We start from the raw sequence: 26,757 nt of genomic DNA on the forward strand, positions 1-26,757 counted from the left end.
CATGCCACACTCCAGTACAGGAAATGGGGGCTCTTACTATTGCTACATCATTTAAAATGATAGGGAAATTTGAACTGGAAATGGGGTTCTATGTCCTCTCTTGTTCTGTAGCTCAGTAAATTTCTGATCTCCTGAGCCTATATATTCATACTCTAGATAATTCCAGTCCACAAAGAGTTTTCATAGCCCTCAAGGAAATTATTTTCTATTATGGAAAATAATGTCAGCACCTGGTGCCCTGATGTTTGCTCAACCATCAGCATACTGAAGAATTATCAGTCAGTAAAAGGAAAACTGAGGGTCTGCTGCCTTCTCAGATAATTAGAATATAAGAATACAGAATCTAGATTCAGTTGCAGCACAAAAGGAAATGATGTTTTCTTGCAGCTTGGAAGTTTATTAATAAAGGAGGTTGAACCAGTCGGTGTTACTTTCTTGAACCCTTCATCTCTGTGTCCTGGATGTAGTGAGGAAGAGGTCTAGCTGCTCTCCTGGCCACAGGTGATGTCATCCCAGGAACATTCTGAGCCCTCTCTCCTGGGTCCCTGTTGCCATAGCTAGGGTCCAGCATTATCAGACAGACTCCATTTCTGTTTCTTGTGCCTGGGCTGGAGGGATGATATTTCTTAGGATTCCAGCATAGTAGGGGCTAAATACCTGTTGATTGTGATGCATCAAATTGAAAAACTTCCAGCCTAGTTCAGCCAGTTCTCCTTCAATGAGACTAAGGCCTCCAGGGAAGTCTCGCAGAGACTCCTGCATGCCATGAACCAAACAACATTTGAGAAACAAACGGATTCGCTGATCTGTGAGCAAGGAAAAGGGGGAAGATCAAAGAGGTTTCAGGAGACATTCACAATGCTCTTGTGCTCTCTGCTCATGAAAGTTAACTAAGATATTCACTGACCTACCCATTCATTTGGATAAACTGTATAAATAAGATTTGTTTGCTTCATTTTGGAGAAGGGGTTGCTATCAAGCTCACAAAACCAATGCATGATCAAAAGATATTCAGCTAGCAAATTTCTGGATGTTCATAAGATTGTGTGGTTTTAAGTGAGCTCCTGGTATGCACTGACCTAACAAGAGGATCTCAGATATTGTACCTGATGTTAAAAGGGCATACATTACAAATAACATGGAGGACATAGGGAGATGGAGAGGAGAAGGGAGTTGAGGGAAATTGGAAGGGGAGATGAACCATGAGAAACTATGAACTCTGAAAAACAATCTAAGGGGTTTGAAGTGGCGGGGGTGTAGGAGGTTGGGGTACCAGGTGGTGGGTATTATAGAGGGCACGGATTGCATGGAGCACTGGGTGTGGTGAAAAAATAATGAATACTATTATGCTGAAAATAAATAAATTTAATTTAAAAAAACAAAATAAAAAAATAAAAAAATAAAATAAAATATGCATACCACTAAACTGGAAAAAAAAAAGATTTTTTTCTCCTTGTAGCCTAATCACACTACACTTTTTATTCAATCAAGAATGTATTTGGCAATGCTAGAAAAATAAAAATCCATGAAACTTCCTTTAAGGAAGATTGAAATTAACTTTCTATTTACTCTATAAGAGAAAATAATCAAAAACTTTCATAAGATTATGCTACCAAATAATTTAGGAAAAGTATTACAGAAGTGTTTCAAGGAATTAATTTTTAAAATATGCTATTCTTTTGCATTGTGTTATATTTGTAATCCTTCTTGGTTATATTCTGATGTGATTTCTTTACTCATTCTAAATAAATACTGTATTTTGTAGAAAAAAAAACACATAAAAACAGAGAGGGAGGCAAACCATAAGAGACTCAATGATAGGGAACAAGCTGAGTGTTGCTGAAGGGGAGGTGGGTGAGGGAATGGAGTAAGTGGGTGATGGGCATTAAAGAGGGCACTTGATGTAATGAGCACTGAGTGTTACATGCAACTGATGAATCACTAAATTCTACCCCTGAAATTAACAATTTTTTTTAAAAACACATGTATGAAATATACCTCAATAAATAAAATATATGTGGGGAAAAAAAGGCATACATTGCAACCAGTGCCCTCACATCCAAATCAGACTGTTAAAATGCAAAAGTTAGAAGAAAGCTCACCAAGTTCACTGCTTCCTTTCCAGCATGGAATATGTCCTACAACCTAAGTCAGTATCAGTTCCTTGGAGGGGAGTAGAAGCCCACACAATAACTTTTAAAGCAAATGGTTTTCCATCATAGATCTTGGACTATAGCTAGAAAATGACCAGGGATGACTTGGTAGGGTTGGGCAGACAGTATTTCACACCTGCAAAGTACATATCTTAGCTGCAGGTCCACCTTAAAACCATACATTCACTCTTCAAACTGAAAGAGATCCATTTCAATCTTGTATATTATAGATGAGAAAACTAAAGCCCAAAGACTTTCCCAATAATCATGCTTGTCAGTAACTGGCTTCCAAGGTTAAGTCTACCTCCTCATCCTAAACATTCTTGACACCCCTCCCTATCACTACTATGGGACCCTTACCAATGATGTTACGAACACAGTTCTCTTTCTTGGCAATATTCTGGAGTTGGCCTTTAAGAGATGATGTGTTTTCACTGCTCAGGGCAGTAAGGTCCATGTCTTTGAGTCCTTGATGGATTTCCCAGGACAGTTGTTCACTCACACTCACCATAGTCTCTTGAGGCCTAGATAATGGACAGAAAGCAGAATAACCCTGGCATAGGGTCAAAGCCCAGAGAGCCCCTAACAGAAGGTTGGTCCACTCTAAGCCCCCACCACTAGTAGACAGTAGGAACCCATGTACAGATTAAAAACCTTCATTGTTACTCTCAAGGTGACAACAAATTCACAAATATAGCACTATTTTAGATTTCAAAAAGAAACAAGATAAATTGGACAAGGGTTCAGGTCTATGATTGAACCCACTCAGTATACTTTAGTTCCTTAAATATTTTTTTAATTAATTTATTTATTTTCAGCATAGCAGTATTCATTATTTTTTCTCCACACCCAGTGCTCCATGTAATTCATGAGATTTTCTTGGGGGATTTTCCATAGTTGTGTTTTTCCTATTTCATCAGTTAAATTATAAATAAGTTAAGAGACCTAAACTTCTGATTTCTCTTTTTATTTTGGTTGTGGTACCCTATATGCAGTGATGATAAATCAATATTAATGATCAATTGATAAACTTCTGGATATACATACACAAACCCAGTGTCACCCATTCAAATATGTAATGACTCATTTTTAGGAAACATGATAATGAATGCTGTGTAGTAAACTAGCCTCCACACTCTCCTCTTGAGAATTTATTTTTCTCTATCCCAAGCCTCAATATGACTTATCAAAAGGCACCAACAATAATTGCAGGTGGTTCCCAGAGTCCTTTTTGTGATGTGTGATGACAAATAACCAATAATTACATTATCTGCCTATGTCCCAAAAACCATATATTATTTTCAACTCTAAAAAAATATCTGTCTATGAAGATTACCTGGAGTTAAATTCTTTTGTCAGGGCCTTGGTTATGCATTTCAGTTTATTCACAAATTCAGGTGAGCTGAATAAAACATTACCAGAGAAACTTCTGGCTACTAGCAAGACTGAGGCCAGGATGGTTAACTGGTGCAGCTGGGACTCCATCTCCTGTAGCCGTATTCTATCCATCAGGAGAGTCTTTTGAAAGAGGGAAGACTAGGTCAAGAGAGGAGGGTTCTAGTAGAGACATTAAATACTAAACAAAAAAAGCAATGCTCTAACACACATCCTTACCTCAGGGAAATCATCATTGTCAGGATCCCAGAGAAGAAGATTTAGGTAACCCTGGTATAGCACCATTGTGGGATTGGGGATTTCTGAGTTGTTAGTTGCCCAATTTGGAGGTGAACGATCCAAACTGGAGGAGCTGGGAGAGCCAAGAGAACCTGGAGATGATGTAGTGAGGTCTGTTGCTGCTTTGGTTAGCCATTTCGTGGTGCAATCAAGGAGACCTATGACAAAGAGAATATATAAGGGCTAAAATCTATGGTTTTAAGATATACTCTTGGTCAATAAATATTATTTTGTAAAATTTTCTGTCTTAGAGAAATATTTTTCGCTACCTCTTACTCAAAAAAAGAAACTTTTATTCACAATATATATTACCTTCCTCCCACAGCAAGAGTAAAAAAGGAAAATGAAATTAAAATGCCATATCTCTACCCAGAAGGATGGACTGTGAACAGAATATGTGGGGAGTAGGGGAAAGGAAGGTTACATATACTACTTAGATGTTGGTAAAGTTAAAGGATGTGTTAAAATTAGTGTTAATCCTTGTAGCTTGTGGAAGAGTAGGCTTTCTAAACTACTGGGGAGAAGAATGGAATCTGTCAATGTAACCATAGACAGGGAGAGGTGGGGTGAAAGTAAAAGAAAAACATAGGGGAAAAAAGGTAGGAAGATAAGTTAAATAGGAAAAAAATGCAGAAGTTGAAATTTTATCACAATAAGGTATTCAATTTTAGATTATTTGTCATGATGTGAATCTTAAATCTTTATATTAAATCTTTTTCCTTTGGAGAAAAAGAAATTTTATTCAAAAATTAGAAAATATCTTATTGAGAGGAGGGCAAGATGGTGGAGGAGTGGGGGATTCCATTTCAAGCAGTCCCCTTAATTTAGTTAGATATCTGTCAAGCCACTCTGAACACCCATGAAATCAGCCTAAGATGTAAGATTATACAGGAGTAGGGGATCATCAGTTGAGAGGTATGAAGGATGGAGCTGTGATTGCACAGACAGATGTCAAAGCATAAACGGAGGGTGCAGGGGACCACAAGAAGCTAGCCACTGGAAAGTAATACCACAGTGCAAAAGCACCCTGCACTTGGGGACCAGTGATAGCTTGGAGACCCGTGGTTGTGAGATGGGAAGGGACTGATAACAGCACTCAAAAAGAACAAGGGAGCTTAAGGAGCAGACATTGGGACCAGGTAGCTCCAGGCACAGCCCACAGCCCAAGGATCCACTGCAGCAGCCACCTGCCAGCTCGTGTAGAATTGAGTCAGCAGTCTCTGGGACTGGCAGCTCCTGCTGCTACCACCAAGAGGACCTGGATTGGACTGGAGCCCATGGTTCCAGGAATGGCAATGGCTGGGGCACGGGTTGCCTTCACTGGGATCTCTCCCAGTTTTGGTGGCGCTGGGGTATAGAGATAAGCTGGGGCCTTCGTTGACCACTGAGAGGGTCGCTATGGGCACATCACCTATGGGAGGCTGCAGTATTCAACGGCATTTGCAGAGGGGTGTCTGTGTGTTCTGAAGGATTCAGGGAGGAGCAGACTGTGGCTTCCCTCTGAGTCACTGGTCCAGGTGCGGACAGTTTATTTTGCTCTGACTCTCTGAAAAGGCAAAGGTGAGAAAAGCCACCAGAGGACAAAAGCTTCCAGAGAACAAAAGCCTGGAAAACTGGTTTCCATGGAGCCCAGCCCCTTGGTAAGGGGCAGGGCAACTCAGCCAAAGCAGGGTTAACTGAAAAGCAATGTGGCAGCCCCCTCCCCCCAGGAGACAAGCTGAAAGAACAAGAGGACAACAACCACAGGGTCCTCATAAAACTGTAAAACACCAACACTAAGGGAAAACAGTATATTAACCTCATTGTTTTGCCTCACAGCCTGTCTATTCCTTAAATACAACTTTTCTCTCTTTTTTAATTCTTTCTCGTGTTTCATATTTTTTAACCTATTTATCCTTTCAACTAGATGTTTAATATAACATATTCCATAGTAACTTTTTAACTTGAAATTTTTCATACATGTACTTTTTTCTTTTTATATATATATACAGACATTAGCTTCAATGTACTCCTTTTTCCTACTCTCTCTCTCTCTCTCTCTCTCTCTATATATATATATATATATATGCATACACATATACATGCACACATACACATATCAGTTTTAGTTTCCCTGTATCTCTGAGAAGTACAGTTCTCTAACAAAGAGAACAAAATTCACCCAGGAAGAATTGAAATACCCTTCTTGGCCCACATCAGGGATTATAGACACCTTCCTGTCAACCCCCATTTTTATTTTGGGTTTCTTTCTTTTGTTTTGTTTTTTGCTTGTTTTGTCAGTCTTTTTGTTTTTGATTTTGTACTTTATAAAGCTTACTCTTAGGTCTCTTCTTGGCTTTTCTTTTCTTTTTGGTGGTGACTTCCAATTGCTCCAAACCTTCCCAGGGTGCACCTTGCCTGGATTGTGGTTGATATTTTTGGTTGTATACCCCTCAAATACAACTCAATAGAATGACTAGGAGGAGGAACTCCCAACAAAGAAAAGACCCAGAGACAATGGTCTCTCCCACAGATATAATGGATATGGATCTAAGCAAGATGTCAGAAACAAGACTTCAGGGTAGCAGTTATGAAGGCAATAGTCAGTCTGGAGAAAACTATTAATGGCAACATAGATTTGCTAAGGGCAGTAATGAGAGTGGATCTGGCAGAACTTAAAAATGCTATCAATGAGATACAATCTAATCTAGATACTCTAGCAGTCAGGGTAAATGAGGCAGAAGAATGAATTAGTGATCTGGAAGACAAACTGATAGAAAAGAAGCAGGAGGAGGCCTGGAGCAAACAGTTCAAAATCCATGAAAAGAGAATTAGAGAAATAAATGACGTCATGAAACATTCCAATGTTGGAATTATTGGGATCCCTGAGGGTGTGGAGAAAGGGAGAAGACTAGAAGATATATTTGAGCAAATCGTAGCTGAGAACCTCCCTAATCTGGGGAATGAAACAAGCATTTGTGTCCTAGAGGCAGAGAGAACAAATCTAAGATCAAGGAGATCAGATTGACATCCAGGTATGTAATAGTAAAACTCACAAATCTTAGAACCAAGGAAACCATTTTAAGGGCAGTTAGGGGGGAAAGATTCCTTACGTACAGAGGGAGGAATGTCAGAATAATGTCAGACCTGTCTTCAGAGACCTAGTAAACCAGAAAGGCCTGGCAAGACATATCTAGGATACTAAATGTGAAGAATATGGAGCCAAGAATTCTTTATCCAGCAAGGCTGTCATTCAGAATGGATGGAGAGATAAGGAGTTCCCAGGACAAGCAGAGACTGAAATAACATGTGACCACTAAGACAGCCCTGCAAGAAATATTAAGGGGGTTCTATAAAAGGAGAAAGGTCCCAATAGTGATATAGAACAGAAATAAACAAATACAATCTATAGAGAAAAGGACTGCACAGGCAACATGATGACAATAAAATCATATCTTTTAATAATCACTCTCAACATGAACGGCCTAAACGTTCCCATAAAATGACACAGGGTTAGAGTTGGATAAAAAGACAGGATCCATCCACATGCTGTCTACAAGAGACTCATTTTGAACCTAAAGATGCACCCAGGCTGAAAGTGAAGGGATGGATAACCATCTTTCATACCAACAGACTTCAAAAGAAAGCTGGAGTAGCGATTCTCATATCAGACAAATTAGATTTTAAGCTAAAGACTAATCAGTGATACAGAAGGACACTACATAGTTCTTAAAGGGTCTACCCAACAATAAGAACTAAGAATTGGAAATATCTATGCCCCCAACATGAAGCAACCAACTATATAAGCCAGCTGTTAACCAAAATAAAGAGACCAATTGATAAGAACACATTAACAGTAGGAGACCTCAACACTCCACTCTCAGCAATACACAGGTATTCTAAGCAGAAAATAAAAAAAGAAACAAGAGCTTTGAATGACACACTGGACCCAGTGGACCTCATAGATATATATAGAACATTCCAGCCTAAAACAACAGAATACTCATTCTTCTCAAGCATGCATGGAACTTTATTCAGAATAGACTACATACTGGATCACAAATCAGGGCTCGACCAATACCAAAAGATTGAGATTATTCCCTGCATATACTCAGACTACAATGTTTTGAAACTGGAACTCAACCACAAGAAGTTTGGAAGGAATTCAAATACTTGGAAGCTCAAGAACCATGGTGCTGAAGAATTTTGGGTCAACCAGGAAATCAAAGGCAAACTTAAACAATTCATGGAAACCAATGAGAACAAAGACACATCAATCCAAAATATATGGTATATGGCAAAGGCAGTCCTAAGGGGGAAATACATAGCCATTGAAGCTTCATTCAAGAAAACAGAAAAATCCTGGAACACTGGAAAGAAATTTAAAAAAAAAAAGAAAAATCCCAAATGCATAAACTATCTTTACATCTTAAAGATCTGGAGAATCAACAACAAATTAAACCTAATCCACAGACAAGAATGGAAATAATTAAGGTTAAAGCAGAGATCAATGAATTAGAAACCAGAAATAACAGTAGGACTCATTAATGGAACTAGAAACTTGTTCTTTGAAAGAATTAATAAGATCAATAAACCACTGGCCAGGCTTATCCAAAAGAAAAGAGAAAGGACCCAAATTAATAAAATTATCAATGAAAAGGGAGAGATCACAACTAATATGAAGGAAATAAGTACAATTATCAGAAATTATTATCAGTAGCTATATGACAATAAATTAAGCAACCTGGAAGAAATTGATGCATTCTGAGAAACTTATAAACTATGAAGACTGAAATGGGAAAAAATGGAAAACCTGAATAGATCAATAACTAGTGATGAGATTGAAGCAGTGATCAAACACCTCCCAAAAAACAAGAGTCCAGGGCCTGTTGGAGTCCCTGAAGAACTCTACCAAACATTCAAAGAAAAAATAATACCTCTTCTCCTGAAGCTGTTTTAAAAAATGGAAATGGAAGGAAAACTTCCAGACTCTTTCTATGAGGCCAGCTTTACGTCCATCCCAAAATCAGGCAAAGAACCCATCAAAGAGAAGAATTTCAGACCAATATCCCTGATGAATATGGATGCCAAGATTCTCAACAAGATCCTAGCTAATAGGATCCAACAGCACACTAAAAGGATTATCCACCACAACCAGGTGGCATTTATCCCTGGGATGCAAGGATGGTTTGACATTGGCAAAACAATCAATGTGATAGAACACATAAGTAAGAGAAGAGAGAAGAACCACATGGTCCTCTCAATTGTTGCAGACAAAGCATTTGACAAAATGCAGCATCTTTTTGTAATTAAGCTCTTCAGGGTATAGGGATAGAGGCAACATTCCTCAACTTCATAAAATCCATCTATGGAAAACCAACAGTGAATATCAATCTCAGTGGGGAAAAGCTGTGAGCCTTTCCATTGGGATTAGGAACACAACAGTTATGCCCACTTTCATCAATATTATTCAACATAGTACTAGAAGTCCTAGCAACAACAATCAGACAAGAGAAAGAAATAAAATGTATTCAAATTGGCAAAGAAGAAGTCAAACTCTCTCTCTTTGCAGATGACATGATACTTTATGTGGAAAACCCAAAAGGCTCCATCCCCAAATTACTAGAACTCATACAGCAACTCAGTAATGTGAGAGGATACAAAATAAATGAACAGAAGTCAGTTTCTTTCTTATACACAAACAATGTACCTATAGAAAGGGAAATTAGAGAATCTATTCCATTTACAATAGCTCCAAGACCCATAAGATACCTTAGAATAAACCCAACCAATGAGATAAAGAATCTATACTCAAGGAACTACAAAACACTCATGAAAGAAATTGAAGAAGACACAAAAGATGGAAAAACATTTCATGCTCATGGATTGGAAGGATAAACATTGTTAAATGTTTATGCTGCCCAGAGCAATCTGTACTTTAAACACCATCCCAATCAAAGTATCATTGACATTTTTCAAAGTGCTGGAAAAAATAATCCTAAAAGTTATATGGAACTGGAAAAGACCCCAATCACTAAGGAAATGTTGAAAATGAAAAAAAAAAAACCAGGAGGTATCACATTGCCTGATTTCAAGCTATATTACAAAGCTGTGATCACCAAGACAGTGTGGTACTGGCACAAAAACTGATACATAGACCAGTGGAACAGAATGGAGAGCTCAGATATGGACCCTCAACTCTATGGTCAAACAATCTTTGACAAAGCAGGAAAAAAATATCCAATGGAAAAAAGACAGTTTCTTGCATAAATGGTGCTGGGAAAATAGGACAACTATGTACAGTAGAATGAAACTCGACCGTTCCCTTATACTGTATACAAAGATAAACTCAAAATGGCTAAAAAACTGCAGTGTGAAACAGGAATCCTTCAAAATCCTAGAGGAGAACACCAGCCACAGAAACTTCTTTCAAGACAGGTCTCCAGAGGCAAAGGAAACAAAAGTGAAAATAAACATTTGGGACTTTATCAAGATGAAAACCTTCTGCACAACAAAGGAAACAGTCAACAAAACAAAGAGGCAACCAGCAGAATGGGAGAAGATACTTGCAAGTGATAGTACAGACAAAGGGCTGATATCCAAGATCTATAAAGAACTTCTCAAATTCAACACCCAAAAAACAAATAATCAATTCAAAAAATGGAAAGAAGACTTGAGCAGACATTTCTGCAAAGAAGACATAGAAATATCTAACAGACACATGAAAAAGTGATCATCATTAGCCATTAGGGAAATTCAAATCAAAACAACACTAAGATACTACCTTACACCAGTTAGAATGACAAAAATTAACAAGGCAAGAAAAAACAAATGTTGGAGCTGTTGTGGAGAAAGGGGAACACTCTTACACTGTTGGTGGGAATGCAAGTTGATACAGACACTTCGGAAAACAGTGTGGAGGTTCCTCAAAAAGTTTACATTAGAGCTACCCTATGACCCAGCAATTGCACTACTGGGCATTTACCCCAAAGATACAGATGCAGTGGAAATAAGGGCCACATGCACCCCAGTGTTCATAGCAGCAATGTCCACAATAGCCAAACTGTGGAAAGAGCTGAGATGTGCTTCAACAGACAAATGGATAAAGGCGAGGCTCATATACACATGGAATATTACTCATCCATCAGAAAGGATGAATACCCAACTTTTGCATCAACATGGACGGAACTGGAGGAGATTATGCTAAGTGAAATAAGTCCAGCAGTGAAAGTCAATTATCATATGATTTCACTTATTTGTGGAACATAAGGAATAGCATGATGGACATTAGGAGAAGGAAGGGGAAAATGATGAGGGGGTGAATCAGAGGGGGAGATGAGCCATGAAAGACTATAGACTCCAGGAAACCAACTGATGGTTTTAAAGGGTGTGGGAGGATTGTTTAGCCTGGTTATGGGTATTAAGGATGGCACATATTGTATGGAGCACTGGGTGTTATACACAAACCATGAATCATGGAACACTACATCAAAAACTAATGGTACATATGTAGTGAAATGGTGCAGATGTAGTGAAAACAAAAACTAATGGTACATATGTATGGCCATCTGTATCCCAATGTTTATAGCAGCAATGGCCACGGTTGCCAAACTGTGGAAAGAACCAAGATGCCCTTCAACAGACGAATGGATAAGGAAGATGTGGTCCATATACACTATGGAGTAGTGTGCCTCCATCAGAAAGGATGAATACCCAGCTTTTGTAGCAACATGGACAGGATTGGAAGAGATTATGCTAAGTGAAATAAGTCAAGCAGAGAAAGTCAATGATCATATGGTTTCACTTATTTGTGGAGCATAACAAATAGCATGGAGGACAAGGGGAGATGGAGAGGAGAAGGGAGTTGAGGGAAATTGGAAGGGGAGGTAAACCATGAGATACTATGCACTCTGAAAAACAATCTGAGGGTTTTGAAGGGGCGGGGGTTGGGAAGTTGGGGGATCCAGGTGGTGGGTATTGGAGAGGGCACGGATTTGCATGTGGTGCAAAAATTATGAATACTGTTACATTGAAAAAATAAAAAATTAAAAAAAGGCTTAAGTGGGTAGGAGAAGAATCAATGAAACAAGATGGGATTGGGAGGGAGACAAACCATAAGTGACTCTTAATCTCACAAAACAAACTGAGGGTTGCTGGGGGGAGGGGGTTTGGGAGAAGGGGGTGGGATTATGGACATTGGGGAGGGTATGTGCTTTGGTGAGTGCTGTGAAGTGTGTAAACCTGGTGATTCACAGACCTGTACTCCTGGGGATAAAAATATATGTTTATAAAAAAAAATAAAAAAATTAATTAAAAAAAAAGCTAATGATATACTGTATGGTGACTAGCATAACATAATAAAGGAAAATTTAAAAATATATTTTATTATTGTAAGAAGGCAAACCCAAGGTGAAATCTCCCTCTACCACACTTAAATTTTAAACATACCAGGCTGCTTATCAAGGAGTTCCTGAAATTTAGCTTGTTCATACTGGACAGAATGTTCCTGCAGGTAGGGTCGAAGGCTCTGGATAGTATAGTTCACCATGTCCATTTTCATCAGGCCCAGAACATGGAAGATACCCCTGTCATAAGGAGAAATAAAATATTTACACTATGAAAGGAAATCTATTGTGGAGAGATAGAACTCAAGCAAGATTTCCTAAAATCCCAGCATTTTAGAATTAAAATGGACCTTAAAAACAATAATTCAACTTCAATTTACAAGTAAGAACACTGTGGTTAGGGGACAATGGCCACAGAGTGCATTGTTGTCAGGGGTAAGGACAAATATGTCTTCTGTCCTTTTAGTTAGCAGTGTAGAACTCTTTCCAATATTGCCACTATCTTCTCAGAATGAGTATTCAGTGGAAGGAAAAGGACCAAAGTCCTAACAACCAACTGTAAGGAGTTGGAATGATGATAATTAAATTTCTATCTAATTGGACATACTATTTACCTTTCTGGGTCTTGATTATCCCAGCTGTGAAACAAGGATAATCTTCATTGATGTCCCCTCATGGGCTTTAAGTTAAGATACATAAGAAAACATTTGGGAAAAGGCTATTTGAAATCTCTGGAAGAAAGAATCATTGTACTCTCTCTTAGCATCACTTCTTAAAAAGGGTACAATGATCTGAAGATCACCAAAAAGGCCTTGAGAGTCTGTCCTTGGAAAATAAAAGCCAATAGTCTAGGGAGCAAAATAAAAGGTATTACGGGTGCCTGGGTGGCTCAGTGGGTTAAGCCTCTGCCTTCAGCTCAGGTCATGATCTCAGGGTCCTAGGATCGAGTTCCGCATCGGGCTCTCTGCTCAGCAGGGAGCCTGATTCTCCCTCTCTCTGCCTGCCTCCCTGCTTACTTGTGATCTCTCTGTGTCAAATAAATAAAATCTTTTAAAAAAGGTATTAGTCAGTTCTTCAGTATAGAAAAGCTAAACAAGGCAGGAGCTATAACACAGTATCAGGGAGAGAGCTTTCTGACATAGTTGTTTAAGGCAGATTTCCGGGACAGTATATTTTGTTTCTCACTTTAGTAACTGCACAGGATCTGTCATGCTTTCTAGTTTCTGCACAGCTTCATCGCGGACTGGTGCACATAGGAGGGTCATCAAATTGAGAATGTAGTTAGAGAGATGAGGGACATCCAGGGCCCCATGTTCTGCTTCCTGCTTAAGGAGATCCATGTCCAGAGCATCTTCAATCTCATTTCTTAAGCGGTTCTGGTGTGGTAATAGCAGTGATAACAAGATCTGTCCATAGAAGAAAATCAATGGAGCCAAATTGTTTAGAAAGCTAATAACTCTCCAATAAAAAACCTTCTTGAAACAAAGACATCCTATTCTATGTCTTTTGGAAGTCTTGAAAATAGGTCTCTAAATTTCTTATAGAAAAATATTATTTCTTTCTGGGGCACCTGGGTGGCTCAGTGAGTTGGGCCTCTGCCTTTGGCTCAGGTCATAATCTCAGGGTCCTGGGATTGAGTTCCACATCAGGCTCTTTGCTCAGCGGGGAGCCTGCTTCCCTCTCCCTCTCTCTGCCTGCCTCTCTGCCGGCTTGTGATCTCTCTCTCTGTCAAATAAATAAATAAAATCTTAAAAAAAAAAGACTACTATCTCTTTCTGTTTGGGGGCCAGTTATAGTTCAAGGCTTCACTGGTATCAGTAATAACAACAATGCTATATAATATTCTGATCATAAGGATATGAAAATATGAATAAAAATAAGTGTGATAAAAATAAGTGCAGGATATAAAATATATAAAATACACACCACCACAAGGTGATTGAAGCACTCTTAATAAGGAATAAAGACATTTTTAGGTTATTTCTACTTCAAAGATCAAAGATAAAATAAGTAAAGGAACCATTAAAGGTCACTGGAAATAGCCTTTTGACTCAAAAGTATAAGCCTTTTGGCTCAAAAGCCCTTGTGGGCAAGGGATCCTTTACTCACTTATGTGCTTCTTAAAAACAAAACATAGTAAGTGATTAGTGAAAATCTTTTTAACTGAATGACATACTGTGCCATTATAGCAACATATCACCTTTTGAGCTTCATATCATGCAAAGAAAAAAAGCTTCTCTAGATGGTCTAAGTAATGGACTATGTTCAGGGAGGCGTTACACAACTTAAGATATTGGTAATCATCAACAATCCAAAGATTTGGTATGTTCAGGAACTTAACATCCACAAATGAGAGGGTTGTTACTCACCTCCTTAACTTCTTTTAAAAGTTCAAGAGCACAGGTGAAGTCAGGGGGAGTACTCAATAGTTGCTCCTTCAGATGGTCCCAAAAAGCATTGTACATTGTCTCCATGAACCTGCCTTCCAAACTGTAAAAAACGTTTAAATGAGCAAATTGCTCTTTACCCAGAGAACTGATAATAATCAGGATAATAATTTCTTAAATACCAAATAGCATTTAGTATCATGAAAGATCACTGAATTGCCAAGCCAAGAACTATAGTTAGCTCTTGAATGAATAAGCTAAATTTAGTGTCAAATGCAAAGATGTTAGCCAAATCCTCTCAGGAGGGTATCTCAAGGTTCCAGAGAAGCTCTCATCCTGCAGTAGGAAGAACCATGAACTAGGTAGGGAGTTAAGCCCTTGAGTTCTAGCCCTGCTTTTGCATCGAACATAAGTGTGTGCCTTAGTTTCTTTTTTTCCAGACAAAAAAAGAATTTATATTATACACTCCCATATACAAAACCTCAAAACAAGCAAAATAATCTGTGGTGTTAATAATCAGAATACTGGTTACCTTTGGGGAGAATGGTTAACTTTCATTGGTAAAGTGCTGTGTGCCTTAGTTTCTATATCCATAGACTTATAGGTTCAACTAGATGTTCTTTTTCTTTCCATTTTGAAATCGAAGAAAAAAAATTCCTCCTTGATTACCCCTTATCATCTCCATTCAAACCTGTTCCTTGTTTGGAACCAGAAAGCTTAATCCTTTTCCCTCAAAAAATACAAAAATGTACATGATCTTGTTAAAACTTTTACAAACAATTACAAAGATAAATGTCAAAAAAAAGTCAAAGTTTATCTCTCAACACACCAATCCCATTTGTGAGATAATACATACATAATTGCTGTGTACTGGAGTCCTTCTAACTGCTTTCTCCTGAAACATTTTATCTACTTGGTCACCAAATTCCAGAGATTTTGCTTCCAAAATACCTCTATCTATTGTCATTTCCTACCTGAACTATTGCAGTAGCCTGTTAAATGGTCTTCCTTCCCCAACAAAGTCTTATGCAATGCCACATATTCTTGCTAAAATCAATTATTTTTCTAAGATATACATCTGGTCATGTTGGCATGCTCATTTGAAGTCCTCTCTGGGCTCCCTATCACCAGCAGGATACACGGTCTCTAAGACCGTTTAGGATCCTCTTCTGTCACTTCTACCTTATTGCCTTCCTTCTTCTAACACACTGCTCCAACAATAACAACCTACTTAAAATGAATATATAATTTCTTTCACTATTCTATGCCTGTGACATGACAGTTCCAGTTCTGGGAGAATCCTTCCTCACCTATCCCCACCCCCACCCTGGACCACCTGAAAATCATCCATTCATACTCCAAAACTAAAGTGTTACCTTATGAGGAAAGTCTTTCTTGACACTTCTTGGGCAGCTGAACACAAACACAGAATTCCATATACTAGATGCCAGAGAACTTATCATTGCACAGTAGCTATCTACTGTTTGACTATCTCTGATACAGAAGCCTCTTGCGGTAAAGCTAGCATCCTAGTCACCTATATGTTCCCAGCATTAAGGATTGTTCTTTTCACCTAGTTGGTACTCAGTTTGTTGTACAACTATATGACAATAAAATTTTCCTTAGAATCTATAACTATAATTAGTGTTATTTTATAAGACCAAAGGTAAAACCAATAGTCAATATCTATATATGAAATAGATAAACCCATATTCTATTTCAACTTTGTTTTTGTTATACTTTTTGCATTGTTACACTAGAATAAGGCTGTTAATAACAGAACAACTAAAAATCAAGCTCTGAATAGTATTATTCCTTCTGCTTCATTTACCCAACCCTTATCACCACCACAACCCCCAGCCACTTTAACAGATCTTCACTCTCCTAGTTTCACTTTCTCTGCACCATAGCCAGCAGGAAAAAAATTAACTCGAGTTTCAGAGATGGTAGAGGTGAGGAATATGCTAGGAGATTGGTCTTTTGATGGAAACCTCTTTTGGAAAAGCTGTGCCTAGCATGAGTACCTATTAACAACAGGTAAGGGAAAACTAAGAAATGTGAAGATCAAAAGAAACACAGAGCAAAGTGTTTTAGAAATAGAACCCCTAAAGTGGGAAATTAGAAATGCTATACAATTAGGGCACAACAAATTAATTTATGCATTTAACTATTAACAAGCTATTAGAAGTATTTAATTCAGGGGTGCTTGGGTGGCTCAGTGGGTTAGGGCTTCTGCCTTCGGCTTGGTCATGATCTCAGGGTGCTGGGATTGGCCCCACATTGGGCTCTCTGCTCAGCGGGTAACCTGCTTCCCCACCCCCTCTCTCTATGCCTATCTCTCTGTCTACTTGTGAGCTCTGTCTGTCAAATAAATAAAATATTTTAAAAAAGAAGTATTTAATTCATAAAATTTTATTTGTGTCTTGCAACATGAATGTAATTAATAAGAACCAGAATAAAGCCTGATTTTAGACAGGCATTCTTTATCAATGTAGTTCTGATCTTAATTCCGAGAATTTTTATTAAGCTACTTATAAGGCAGAAATGTTCTCTGAAATTTTTTCTCATGAAGAGTTGGCAATACCACTATTAGAAAGGTACTCTTTTCACCAGTACCTCTTTGATCTGCAGACAAAAGAATAACTTTCTTGAGCTATTTCTTCCAAGGCTGTCTAAAAAGATCAAAATTAACTCTGTATTTCATTATTAACTGGGATACCAAAACAAACATTCTGACAACAACATCTTTGGTTTAATTCCTGTTTAAATATATTTTTTTCTGCTTTGACATGAAACTAATAATTACACTGGTAATTACACTCCTCTCTTTTATTTGTTGGTACCATTTAAGACGTAGTCAAAATTAACTGTATTAATAAAAACGCTTCAATCCTGATCAAGAGTCATTTGTGTTATATACTTATCACAAGAGGAGTAAAATAAAAAAAAAAAAAAATAGAAGAGTCCATACCTGTTGGGAGGTAAAATACTCTCTTCCATACAGAAATCTTGGTTTACCATTATTTCATGAGCAATGCTAAGTTTAGAAACTTCATTAACTGTCTCTATCAGATCTGTGACAGAAAGTACTTCAGGTCTGCTCTCTGGAAAAAGTACAGCAGTCATTAACAGAGATCCATTACAAGTAAAATTTCTATTTTTTATAGATTCTCTCAGTGAAGTAAGGCCCCCAAGTTTAGATCCATAGAGAAGATCTTACATAGATTCACTCAATCATTCTAGTATTTGAGGTTTTCTGAACTTTTGCCTTTCAATAACATTGGAATTCTCAGAGAAGTCAAGCATGAACAAGTTTATGAAAAGCAAAAAGTGAAACTGATTTCAGAACCCTTTGCTTGAAATGTTAAAATAGTAAGTAAAAAACAGCAAAGAAACACTGGTAAATTATGGTTTATAAAATAAGTAATTATCTAGGGGCACCAGGGTGGTTTAGTCAGTTAAGCATCTGACTCTTGATCTCAGCTTAGGTCTTGATCTCAGGGGTGTGAGTTCAAGCCCAATATTGGGCCCCATACTGGGCATGGAACCTAGATAAAATAAATAAATAAACAATTTTCTAAAAGTTGCTATTTCTGGAACACTAAAAGAAATTTTCAAAAAAATAAATAAATAAAGTGGGGAGACAAGATGGCTGGGAAGTAGGAGGTGCCATCTCAACCTGTACCCTAAAGTGAGCTGATTACCTACCAAAGAACTCCGATCACCCATGAATTCAGGCTGAGATCAGAATTATACATATCTGGATCTCTACAGGGGCAGAAGACGCAAGTGGGCAGGTAAAGTGGAGTGGGAATGTTGGACTGATATCCGAAGATAAACAAAAGGGGGAGGGAACCACCAGAGGCGACCGATTGGAAAGTAATACCCCAATCCGAGAGTGCCCTGCTTCTGGGGAACAGCATTAACTTGGAAACTGGCTGAAAGCACTCAAAAAGAGCAAAGGATTGTGGGGGGAAATTGTGGGAATTGGGGCAGCTAGGGACAGGGGCTTAAGTCCCCGGACCCAGGACAGCCTCCCCTGGCACTGAGCCAGAGAGTGCAGCAGAGAAACAAAGTCTTGGTCCCTGAGCCACCAGCGCACCCAAGAACAAGTGGGGTCTGGCTCCCATGAAGGGCTGGGACCCTTGCCAGCCTGCAGAACATGGCACCGTACTATCAGAGCCTGAGATGCACACTCCTCACACTCTCCCCTGAGAGAGGTGTGTGAAGGCCCAGCCCGGTGCTCTTAGACCCGCGCCATACTATCAGAGCCTGAGACATGCATGCCCCACAACCTACCTTAAGAGAGGTGTGCCTAAGCCTGGGGCTCTTAGACCCAGAAAGACCAGGCACTCCCAGCCTGGGCCAGGGGAAAAATCTCAGTGTGTGATTGCTGTTTGGAACCTCTCCGGTGGTCTGGAGCTGCCCAGACAGCCGCCACTGAGGGGGTTTGGGGTAAAAGCAGGAGATCCTGTGTCCCCAAGGGACTGCGACTCAGAACCTGCTCTGTCAGCAGCCAAGGGGGAATTTATATGGGCTCTGCAGCACCCACAGGGGAGCAGAATGAGGCTTCTCTCTGAGAGGGAAGTCGTGGTGCAGTTTGCTTTCCTCTAAACCTCGAAAAACTATCAAAAGCTGTCAAGGTGAGAGAAAACAAATGAACAAACATAAAAACCTCCAGACAACAAAGGCCTGAAAAAACTGGTTTCCTCAGAGCCCACCCCCTCGGGGGTGAGAGGACTTAACTCCAGGAATATCATTGACTGAAAACCCACGTGGCAGGCCCCTCCCCCAGAAAATCAAACAGGAAAGAAAAAAAAAAAGATGACAAGAGAACAAGCACCACTACTTCATAGATACAACTTTTATTTTTAACTCATTCCCAATATTCTGGTTCATTTTTTAATATAGATAATTTTTTAACCTATTGACCATCACAGTGAGATGTCCAGTACATCAAATTCCATAATAACCTTCTAACCTGAAATTTTTTATACATACACCTGTGTTCTTCTTTTGCTTCTCTATTTTTAAATTTTTTTTAATTTTAGTTTAGTTTAGTCTAGTTTATTCCTTTTTATTTTTATTTTCTAATATTCATATAGACGTAAACTTCAAGGTAACTCCCTTTCCTCAATCAATGCTACCCCTATAGGTAAACCAATTTTTAACCCCCCTTTATCTTAGGAAAGTTGAGGCCTTCAACAAAGATATCAAGATACATCCGGGAAGAATCAAAATAAGCCCCCTCGCCCACACTAAGAATTTATTACCACTCTCCCACCTTTTTCTTCTGCCAGTGTTTCTGTGTTTTTGTGTTTGTCCTGATAGTATATAAATGTTATACTTGGGGTTCTTTTTGACAAGGTTCTTCCTTTATTTGTGTATTGTATATATATATGTATATATATATATATATATATAATTTTTCTCTCTTGTCATATACTTTTAGCAGTCTTTTTGTTTGTCTTTGTTTGTATACTTCCTAAATCTTACCTTGGGGCCCATTTGGGCTGAACCTTCTCTTTTATCTTCCCTTTCTTTCCTGTCCCTCTCTCTCTCTTTCTTTCTTTTTCTTTTCTTTTTTCTCTCGTTTGGGTGGGGAATCATGATAGCTCAGAAGTGTTCCAGGGTGCAGTTTGACTGCACCACGGTCAATATATCCAGCTACATCTGTTCAGTCATCTCTCACAAAAATGACAAGGAGGAGGAATGCCCAACAGAAGAAAAATACAGAGGATGGGCCTTCTGCAACAGAGCTAACGGATATCGACATAGACAATATGTTGGAAAAGGAATTCAGGCTAACAATTTTCTAGGCAATAGCTAGGTTGGAGAAAGCCATGGATGACCAAATGGAATTGATTAGGGCAGAACTGAAAGCCACCAAGTATGATGTTCACAAAGTTAGGGCAGAACTGAAAGCCACCAGGAATGATGTTCAAAATGCTCTCAGTGAGTTCCAATCTAATCTAAATTCTCTAAAAGATAGTGTAACTGAGATAGATGATCAAATTAGTGATCTGGAGGCCAAACAGATAGAGAGAAAAGATCAGGAGGAAGCCTGGAACAAACAGCTTAGAAGCCATGAAAACAGAATCAAGGAGATAAATGATGCCATGAAACGTTCCAACGTCAGAATTATTGGAATCCCTGAAGGGGAGGAGGAAGAAAGAAGTCTAGAAGCCATAGTGGAACAAGTTGTCTATGAAAATTTTCCCAATCTCACGAATGGAACCAGCGTTCATGTACTAGAGGCAGAATGGTTTCCCCCCAAGATTATAGATTCTCGAAAGTCCCTGAGACACATAATAGTAAGAATGAAGAATTATAATTGTAGGCAGACACTCTTGAAAGAAGGTAGGACAAATAAGGTCCTTATGTACAGAGGAAAGCCCATCAGAATAACCTCAGGCCTGTCCACAGAGACCTGGCAAGCCAGGAAGGGCTGGCAAGATATATTCAGGGCACTAACGGAAAGAACATGCAGCCAAGAATACTTTATCCTGCAAGACTGACATTCAAAATGGATGGAGAAATCAAGAGTTTCCTAGACTGGCAAGGCTTAAAAGACTATGGAATCACCAAGCCGACACCGCAGGAAATATTAAGGGGGGTTCTATAAAAGAGGAAAAATCCTAAGAATAGCATTGAACAGAAATATAGAGAAAATCTACAGAAAGAAAGACTTCAAAGGGAACACTATGTCAATAAAAATGTATCTATCAATAATGACTCTCAGAGTGAATGGCCTAAATGCACCCATCAAATGACACAAGGTTACAGATTCCATAAAATGACAAAACCCATCCATATGTTGTTTTGGAGACCCGTTTTGAACCTAAAGATATACCCAGACTGAAAGTGAAGGGATGGAGAAGCATCTTTCACGCCAATGGGCCTCAAAAGAAGACTGGGGTAGCAATTCTCAAATCAGATAAATTAGATTTTAAACTAAAGACTGTAGTCAGAGATACAGAAGGACACTACATAATTCTTAAAGGGACGATCCACCAAGATGATCTAGCAATTGTAAATATCTATGCCCCCACTATGGGAGCAGCCAATTACATAAGAAAACTGTTAATCAAGATAAAGAGTCATATTGATATGAATACATTAATAGTAGGAGATCTTAACATGTCCCTCTCAGAAATACACAGATCATCGAAGCAGAAAATCAATAAAGAAACAAGAGCATTGAATGACACATTGGACCAGATGGACCTCATAGATAGATACAGAACATTCCACCCTAAAACAACAGAATACTCATTCTCAAGTGCACATGGAAACTTCTCCAGAATAGACCACATACTGGGTCACAAATCAGGACTCAACCTATACCAAAACACTGAGATTATTCCCTGCATATTATCAGATCACACTGCTTTGAAACTGGAGCTTAATCACAAGGAAAAGTTCAGAAGGAACTCAAACACCTGGAAGCTAAAGGCCACCTTGCTTAAGAATGCTTGGATCAACCAGGAGATCAAAGAACTGAAATAATTCATGGAAACCAATGAGAATGAAGACACTTCAGTCCAAAACCTATGGGATACAGCAAAGGCAATCCCAAAGGGGAAATACATAGCCATCCAAGGCTCCCTCAAAAAAATTGAAAAATCCAGAACACACCAGCTGTCTCTACACCTTAAAGAATTGGAGAATCAACAACAAATCAAACCAATTCTACACGTTAGAAGGGAAATCATCAAGATTAGAGCTGAGATCAATGAGGTAGAAACCAGAGATACAGTAGAACGTATCATGAAACTAGAAGATGATTTTCTGAAAGAATCAATAAGATCAATAAACCATTGGCCACATTAATCCAAAAGAAGAGAGAGAAAGCCCAAATTAATAAAATTATGAATGAAAAGGGAGAGATCACAGCTAACACCAAGGAAGTAGAAACAATCATTAGAAGTTATTATCAACAGTTATATGCCAATAAGCTAAGCAACCTAGATGAAATGGATGCATTCCTAGAAAACTATTATAAACTCCCAAAATTGAACCAGGAAGAAATTGACAAACTGAATGGACTGATATCTAGTAACGAGATTGAAGCAGTGATCAAAAACCTCCCAAAATACAAGAGCCCAGGACCTGACAGGTTCCCTGGGGAATTCTACCAAACTGTCAAAGAAGAAATAACACTTATTCTCCTGAGGCTATTTCAAAAAAATTAAAGCAGAAGGAAAACTTCCAGACTCTTTCTATGAAGCCAGCATTACCCTGATCCCCAAAGACACTACCAGAAAGGAGAATTCCAGATCAATATCACTGATGAATATGGATGCTAAGATTCTCAACAAGATCCTAGAAAACAGGACCCACCAGCACATTAAAAAGATTATCCACCAGGACCCAGTGAGATTCATCCCTGGGCTACAAGGATGGTTCAACATTCACAAATCTGTCAATGTGATAGAACGGATTAATAAGAGAAGAGAGAAGAACCACATGGTCCTCTCAATTGATGCAGAAAAAGCATTTGACAAAATCCAGCATCCGTTCCTGATTAAAATGCTTCAAAGTATAGGGATAGAGGGAACATTCCTGAACTTCATCAAATCTATCTATGAAAGACCCACAGCAAATATCATCCTCAATGGGAAAAAGCTTGCAGCCTTGCCGTTGAGATCAGGAACACGACAAGGATGCCCACTCTCACCACTCTTGTTCAACATAGTATTAGAAGTCCTAGCAACAGCAATCAGACAACAAAGAGAAATAAATGGTATCCAAATTGGCAATGAAGAAGTCAAACTCCCTCTCTTCGCAGATGACATGATTCTTTATATGAAAAATCCAAAAGACTCCACCCCCAAACTACTAGAACTCATACAGCAATTCAGTAATGTGACAGGATACAAAGTCAACGTACAGAAATCCGTGACTTTCTTATACACTAACAATGAAAATACAGAAAGGGAGATTAGAGAATCGATTCCATTTACTATAGCACCAAGAACAATAAGATACCTGGGAATAAACCTAACCAAAGAGGTAAAAGAACTGTATTCGAGGAACTACAGAACACTCATGAAAGAAACTGAAGAAGACACAAAAAGATGCAAGACCATTCTATGCTCTTGGATCAGAAGAATAAACACTGTTTAAATGTGTATACTGCCTAGAGCAATCTATAATTTTAATGCCATTCCTATCAAAATTCCACCAGTATTTTTCAAAGAGCTGGAGCAAATACTCCTAAAATTTGTATGGAATCAGAGGAGACCCTGAATCGCTAAGGAAATGTTGAAAAACAAAAATAAAACTGGGGACATCATGTTACCTGATTTCAAGCTTTACTACAAAGCCGTGATCACCAAGACAGCATGGTACTGGCATAAAAACAGACACATAGACCAGTGGAACAGAGTAGAGAGCCCAGATATGGACCCTCAACTCTATGGGCAAATAATCTTTTACAAAACAGGAAAAATTAAAAAAAGACAGTCTCTTCAATAAATGGTGCTGGGAAAACTGGACAGCTATATGTATAATGAAACTCGACCATTCTCTTACACCATACACAATGATAAACTCAAAATGGATAAAAGACCTCAACGTGAGACAGGAATCCATCAGAATCCTAGAGGAGAATATAGGCAATAACCTCCTTGATATCAGCCACAGCAACTTCTTTCAAGATATGTCTCCAAATGCAAAGGAAACAAAAGTGAAAATGAACTTTTGTGACTTCCTCAAGTTCAAAATCTTCTGTACAGCAAAGGAAATAATTTAAAAAAAAAAAACAGAGGCAACCCACGGAATGGGAGAATATATTTGCAAATGACAGTACAGACAAAAGGTTGATACCAGGATCTATAATGAAATCCTCAAACTCAACACACAAAAAACAGATAGTCATATCAACAAATGGGCAGAAGATAGGAACAGGCACTTCTCCAATGAAGTCACACAAATGGCTATCAGACACATGAAAAAATATTCATCATCACTAGCCATCAGGGAGATTCAAATTAAAACCATATTGAGATATCACCTTACACCAGTTAGAATGGCCAAAATTAGCAAGACAGGAAACAACATGTGTTGGAGAGGATGTGGAGAAAGGGGAACCCTCTTACACTGTTGGTGGGAATGCAGGTTGGTGCAGCCTCTTTGGAGAGCAGTGTGGGGATTCCTCAAGAAATTAAAAATCGAACTTCCCTATGACCCTGCAATGGCACTACTGGGTATTTACCCCAAAGATACAGATGTTGTGAAAAGAAGGCCCATCTGTACCCCAATGTTTATAGCAGCAATGGCCATGGTTGCCAAACTGTGGAAAGAACCAAGATGCCCTTCAACGGATGAATGGATAAGGAAGATGTGGTCCATATACACTATGGAGTATTATGCCTCCATCAGAAAGGATGAATACCCAACTTTTGTAGCTACATGGACAGGACTGAAAGAGATTATGCTGAGTGAAATAAGTCAAGCAGAGAGAGTCAATTATCATATGGTTTTACTTATTTTGTGGAACATAACAAATAAAATGGAGGACGTGGGGAGATGGAGAGGAGAAGGGAGTTGAGGGAAATTGGAAGGGAAGGTGAACCATGAGAGACTATGAACTCTGAAAAACAACCTGAGAGTTTTGAAGTGGCGGGGGGTGGGAGGTTGGGGGAACCAGGTGGTGAGTTATAGGGAGGGCACGGATTGCATGGAGCACTGGGGGTGGTGCAAAAACAATGAATAATGTTACAGTGAAAAGAAATAAAAAAATTTTTTAAAATCTATGAGAGACTATGGACTCTGAAAAACAATCTGAGGGGTTTGAATTGGCGTGTGGGTGGGAGGTTGGGGTACCAGGTGGTGGGTATCATAGAGGGCACGGAGGCATGGAGCACTGGGTGTGGTGAAAAAATAATGAATACTGTTATGCCGAAATTAAATAAAAAATACATTTAAAAAGAAGAAAAAGAATCTATATTTAAAAAAAAAAGAACTGCAAAGCTTGGGGCATCTCGTTGGCTCAGTTGTTAAGTGTATGATTCCTGATTTCAGCTCAGATCATTGTATCAGTGTGTGAGATAGAGCCCTGCATATGGCTCCACACTGAGCATGGGGTTTGCTTAAGATTTTCTCTCTCCCTCTCCCTTTGTTCCCCCTACTCAATCTCTTTCTCTCTCTCTCAAAGAAAAAAAAAATGAATCGTAAAACTCATGACAAAGAGATGGTCTACTTGTGCCCATTTACTGCTTATTTTTATAAGTGAATTGCTTTGTTATTTAAATTCAAATAGCAAGCATACTTAGTTTCAGATGTAGTGTTCAATAACTCATCAGCTGTGTGTAACAACCAATGCTCATCACATCGTGTGCCTTCTTAATGCCCATCCCCCAAAACCCCATCCCCCTATGCACCTCCCCTCCAGCAACCCTCAATTTGTTTCTTAGAGTCGAGTCAAAAGTCCCTTATGGTTTGTCTCAGTCTCTGGTGACTTCCCATTCAGTTCTCCCTGCATTCCTCTATGATCCTCTGCACGTTTCTTACATTCCACATATAAGTGAAACCGTATAATTGTTTTTATCTGACTGAAGTGTTTTGTTCAGTGTATTACCCTCCAGTTTCTACCACATTGATGTAAATGATAAGAGTTCATCCTTTCAGATGATTGAATAATATTATTGTATATATATATACCACATCTTATTTATCTATTCTATTGATGGACATCTTGGCTCTTTCCACAGTTTGGCTATTGTGGTCATTGATGCTATGAACATTGGGGTGCATGTGCCCCTTAAGATCACTACATTTGTATATTTGAGGTCAATACTTAGTACTGCAACTGCTCAGTTGTAGGGTACCTCTATTTTTAACATCCCAAGAAACCGCCATACTGTTTTCCAGAGTGGCTATACCAGCTTTTATTCCCACCAACACATTCCCACCCTTTCTCCACATTCTCAACAAGATTTGTTGTTTCCTTACTTGTCAATTATAGTCATGCTGACTGCTGTGAGGTGGTATCTGATAACGGTTTTCATTTGTATTTCCCTGATGTCAAGCGATGTGGAGCATTCTTTCATGTGTCTCTTGGTCATTTCTTTGTTTTCTTTGGAAAATGTGTGTTCTTGTTTCTGCTCATTTCTTTTTTTTTAATTTTTTATTTTTTATAAACATATATTTTATCCCCAAGGGTACAGGCCTGTGAATCGCCAGGTTTACACACTTCACAGCACTCACCAAAGC

The 26,757-nt window shown here is 38.7% G+C and overlaps 1 protein-coding gene across 8 annotated transcripts in view; it reads right to left on the minus strand.

The window, feature by feature from the left end:
• Window positions 1-377: 377 nt before the first annotated feature.
• The window catches only part of TCP11X2 (t-complex 11 family, X-linked 2), a 42,370-nt gene continuing 15,990 nt past the window's right edge, over window positions 378-26,757 (minus strand). For 3 of the 8 annotated variants that reach the window (XM_032331598.1, XM_032331595.1, XM_032331591.1), the window contains 9 exons: window positions 17,510-17,642; window positions 14,521-14,641; window positions 13,337-13,557; window positions 12,766-12,789; window positions 12,255-12,391; window positions 3,768-3,985; window positions 3,490-3,689; window positions 2,514-2,677; window positions 378-806 (listed from right to left, as the gene is read on the minus strand). In XM_032331598.1, coding sequence (XP_032187489.1) covers window positions 574-806; window positions 2,514-2,677; window positions 3,490-3,689; window positions 3,768-3,985; window positions 12,255-12,391; window positions 12,766-12,789; window positions 13,337-13,557; window positions 14,521-14,641; window positions 17,510-17,559 — 1,368 coding nt within the window. In that variant the 5' untranslated portion in view covers window positions 17,560-17,642 and the 3' untranslated portion in view covers window positions 378-573. The remainder of the gene's footprint in view (window positions 807-2,513; window positions 2,678-3,489; window positions 3,690-3,767; window positions 3,986-12,254; window positions 12,392-12,765; window positions 12,790-13,336; window positions 13,558-14,520; window positions 14,642-17,509; window positions 17,643-26,757) is intronic. The other 5 variants (XM_032331592.1, XM_032331596.1, XM_032331597.1 and 2 more) reach the window with 5 other exon arrangements.

Source organism: Mustela erminea, chromosome X (genome assembly GCF_009829155.1).
Source record: "Mustela erminea isolate mMusErm1 chromosome X, mMusErm1.Pri, whole genome shotgun sequence".
Classification (NCBI taxonomy): Eukaryota; Metazoa; Chordata; class Mammalia; order Carnivora; family Mustelidae; genus Mustela; species Mustela erminea.